We start from the raw sequence: 3,022 nt of genomic DNA, 5'->3' as shown, positions 1-3,022 counted from the left end.
AAGACTAATTCCCGTCTTTATTTATTTTCACCATATTTCTAACACGACATCGGTGCAACAAACTGCGAACCATTGAGCTATCAAATACGCAGTCGTTGCAGCGTTGCACATGGTCCTTCGAGCCGGGTATATAAAACAATATATTTAATATGTAATTGAAATTTTCACATCAATTTGCGCTATCTTCAAACCCATGGTTTTAATTGTACGCATATCGTCAGGGTTTTCCCCACAACTTGGTTTTGCTGCAGTGAAGCGACAGAACAAGTGACGAGAAAAGATATATGCGGACACTTATATGTATATGTATCTATGCGCATACGTATCTATGCGCATGGTATGTATCTATGCACATGCGTAGCTATGTATGCACATACGTATCTATGCGCATACATGCATGTGTGCTTAGGTATGTATATTAGCATTTTAGTTGAAAGTACGTTTTGCTCGTCGCTCTCTTCAGCGCTCCACTGCAATCCTGTCCTTAATTTTATTCAGATACCTCAAACGCACTCACCCCATCACTTATTCGTTGCCGCCTTCTTCGTTGTTGTTGCTGTTTAAGCATTTCCTGCCGCTGTAGGTACAAGAACAACACAGCAGTTATTGATGTGTTCGCAAGCAAACTATAAGCTCCGCCAACTGCAGACTGCGTAACTTGTCCCGACGAAGGGGATGTGCCAGAGTTGGTCGTACTGGTAAAATGCGCAGGTGTAAATGGTGGTGGCACTGTATTCGGTGGAATACTTAGTTGAAATCCATTGTGGTATATAAGATAGTAGGTGGCTTGGGTGGGAGTGCTAGATGGTGAAGTCACAACGGTTGCACCAGTGACTGCTGCGGTTGCTGAAGAATTAGGGTTGGACGTTGATGCTACGATCACCTTGGAATCGTTCTGCAAATTGCTTCCAGCAACAGACCCGCTGTTATTTGTTGAATTCGTCTGCCACATACCGCCCGAAGTGCACAACCAAAATTCATGTTGAAACCACGGAAACCGCAGAATCTGTGAATAAAACAAACAGAAGATAATATTGTAGGATGGAAAAAAAAATGTAAAGTTTAATTACATACATACATACAGAACCACTTACACTTCGGGCATCTTCTCTTTATCCATTTACAGGGCATTAATCCGTGCTGTGTGCTCAAGGCAAAGGGTTGCAAATTGATGCAGGCAAGCGTCTGAAACCTAAACTAAGTATATTAAATCAAACTATATACTACAAATTACTATTCTAACAAATTCCACTATACGAACCGTTTCTCCTCGTGATAGGTTATTTCTTGAATGACATTTCAGCCATTCAGGATATTGCCATTCATGAATTAGCAATGGCGCCATCTGTTGTATTCGAGACCAAATGCTTACGTTAAGCTTGCGTCATTGGGGATTTTTACTCAATCCGTCGAACTACGACAAGATGAAGCAAAAGGAAAAAAGTAATTTTCTGGCTGACGTTGGTAATTTCGACGCCAGTTATTTTCTTTTAAAAGTAAACAAAGAATATGAAGACTAGGCATAATTTTCTTAATTGCTATCACAAAGTATGGCTTTTATGCAAATTATAAATACTGCTCTACTCGACGGTCATCAACGCACAAATGGTTGCTTCTCGACCGGTCTGTTCTAATTGGTTCATGCCTCGCAATCTCTAGAAAAATTGTACTTTAATAAATTATCTTACCATTGTGTTAGATGATTTTTGATTGGAATACCAGTTTAAAAAATGATTGCGATGCGCAAAAACACGGTAATCGACATCAGGAATATTATGATACTCCGTATCACGTTTATCGATTATTACCACCGTTCTTGTTTGATACCGCGAAAACACGTTGTAAAAATGAAACAAACTATTATTCGAATCAGAACAATCATTTTGCGTGAACCTTTGACGTAGCAACCACCTCAACGTTAGCGAGCGAATTTTTTTGGGGTGGCAGGACCGTCTTACGATATTAACGTATCACGAATGGGAGCAAACAAGCAAAATCGATAACACCTGTCCACAATGTATCGCTTCAATATTTGAGGTGCCCATACACTTTTTATACGCTTGTACGATATTATATGCAGTTCACACTATCAATTTACAGTGTGGAATCAACATTTATTTTCAAAGTATAAACTATATTTTGTTTTCGGTTTTAAACTCATTTAATGCTCGCCACCCAACTGTAACCTACACACATAAGGGCACAATATTTAGTACATAAGTACACAGTACTAGTATCGGATAACAGCAAGGGAAAAAAACATTAACCAATTTCAGACAATGACTAAATTCACTTCAATGAGGAAAAGGGCGGAGCAGCAATCACAGTGTTATCCACTCGCATGCCGTCTATGTGATGGAAATCACCCGATCAGGCTCTGTCCAATATACAGAGTAAAATCTCCCGAAGAAAGATTGCGGGAGGCATTGTTGGGACGTTTTTGCGGCAACTGCTTGTCTATGACACACCGCGTCGATACGTGCACGAGCGAAGAGAGATGCCGTCGGTGCCATGACAAGCATCATACAACTCTGCACCTGGATGAGGAGCACCAAGCAGTCGACACAAGACCATGGAGCGTGCAAGTCGCAAGTGAGGATGAATCGGAGCACATTCTATCGGTCAATGCTTCAGACTCAGGAACAGAGACCAGGGCTCTCCCACCGGACGCCGAGGAAGGCGAAGTCATTGAAACTGCAGTAGCAACCCGCACTCTTCGCTCGACTTCACGAAGGGGATCGGAAACTAGGCCCTCCCGACCGCTCTTAGCACATGAACGGCGCCGTGGATCGGAAACTCGGCCTTTCCGACCACGCCAGCCTTCACGCCGTCGCCGTGGAGCGGAAACTAGGCCTTTCCGCCCGCGGGCCAGACAATTGGATTCGGCAAATCGACGCCGCCATCAAGGTAGACTGGAGACGAGGCCTCGCCAGCTGCCTGTTGCATTCAGAGCGGGTCGGGTCCAGCCTTCAACTCACGTATTAAGGCCCGTTACATCAATATGCCCTACTGCCGTGGTCAA

The 3,022-nt window shown here is 43.2% G+C and overlaps 1 protein-coding gene across 6 annotated transcripts; it reads right to left on the bottom strand.

Moving 5' to 3' along the window:
- Positions 1 to 390: 390 nt before the first annotated feature.
- On the bottom strand, positions 391 to 2,108 carry LOC118757072. 6 transcript variants are annotated; one of them, XM_036491806.1, is made up of 5 exons: positions 1,689 to 2,108; positions 1,262 to 1,414; positions 1,079 to 1,197; positions 1,002 to 1,006; positions 391 to 924 (listed from the first exon to the last, which is right to left on the bottom strand). In XM_036491806.1, exons 2-5 carry the CDS (start codon positions 1,343 to 1,345, stop codon positions 491 to 493), a joined length of 642 nt encoding a protein of 213 aa, XP_036347699.1. In that variant the 5' UTR covers positions 1,346 to 1,414; positions 1,689 to 2,108; the 3' UTR covers positions 391 to 490. The 6 variants fall into 6 exon arrangements, 5 of the variants coding, with proteins under 5 accessions (XP_036347699.1, XP_036347702.1, XP_036347701.1 ...); XM_036491809.1 differs by having other exon boundaries at positions 1,095 to 1,197; XM_036491808.1 differs by having other exon boundaries at positions 1,095 to 1,192.
- Between the last annotated feature and the right edge of the window lie 914 nt (positions 2,109 to 3,022).

This window comes from Rhagoletis pomonella, unplaced genomic scaffold (genome assembly GCF_013731165.1).
Source record: "Rhagoletis pomonella isolate Grant_MI unplaced genomic scaffold, Rhpom_1.0 Rhpom_scaffold_14111, whole genome shotgun sequence".
Classification (NCBI taxonomy): domain Eukaryota; kingdom Metazoa; phylum Arthropoda; class Insecta; order Diptera; family Tephritidae; genus Rhagoletis; species Rhagoletis pomonella.
This window is presented reverse-complemented; position numbering and strand designations above follow the sequence as displayed.

Excerpts from the sequence above, each read along its gene's own strand:
- LOC118757072 (XM_036491805.1), bottom strand. The coding sequence starts at position 1,345 with ATGGCGCCATTGCTAATTCATGAATGGCAATATCCTGAATGGCTGAAA. Across the intron at positions 1,198-1,261 it reads ACCTATCACGAGGAGAAACG|TTTAGGTTTCAGACGCTTGC; the intron begins GTTCGTATAGTG and ends TAATATACTTAG. Across the intron at positions 1,007-1,074 it reads GTAAGTGGTTCTGTATGTAT|ATTCTGCGGTTTCCGTGGTT; the intron begins GTATGTAATTAA and ends TTTTATTCACAG.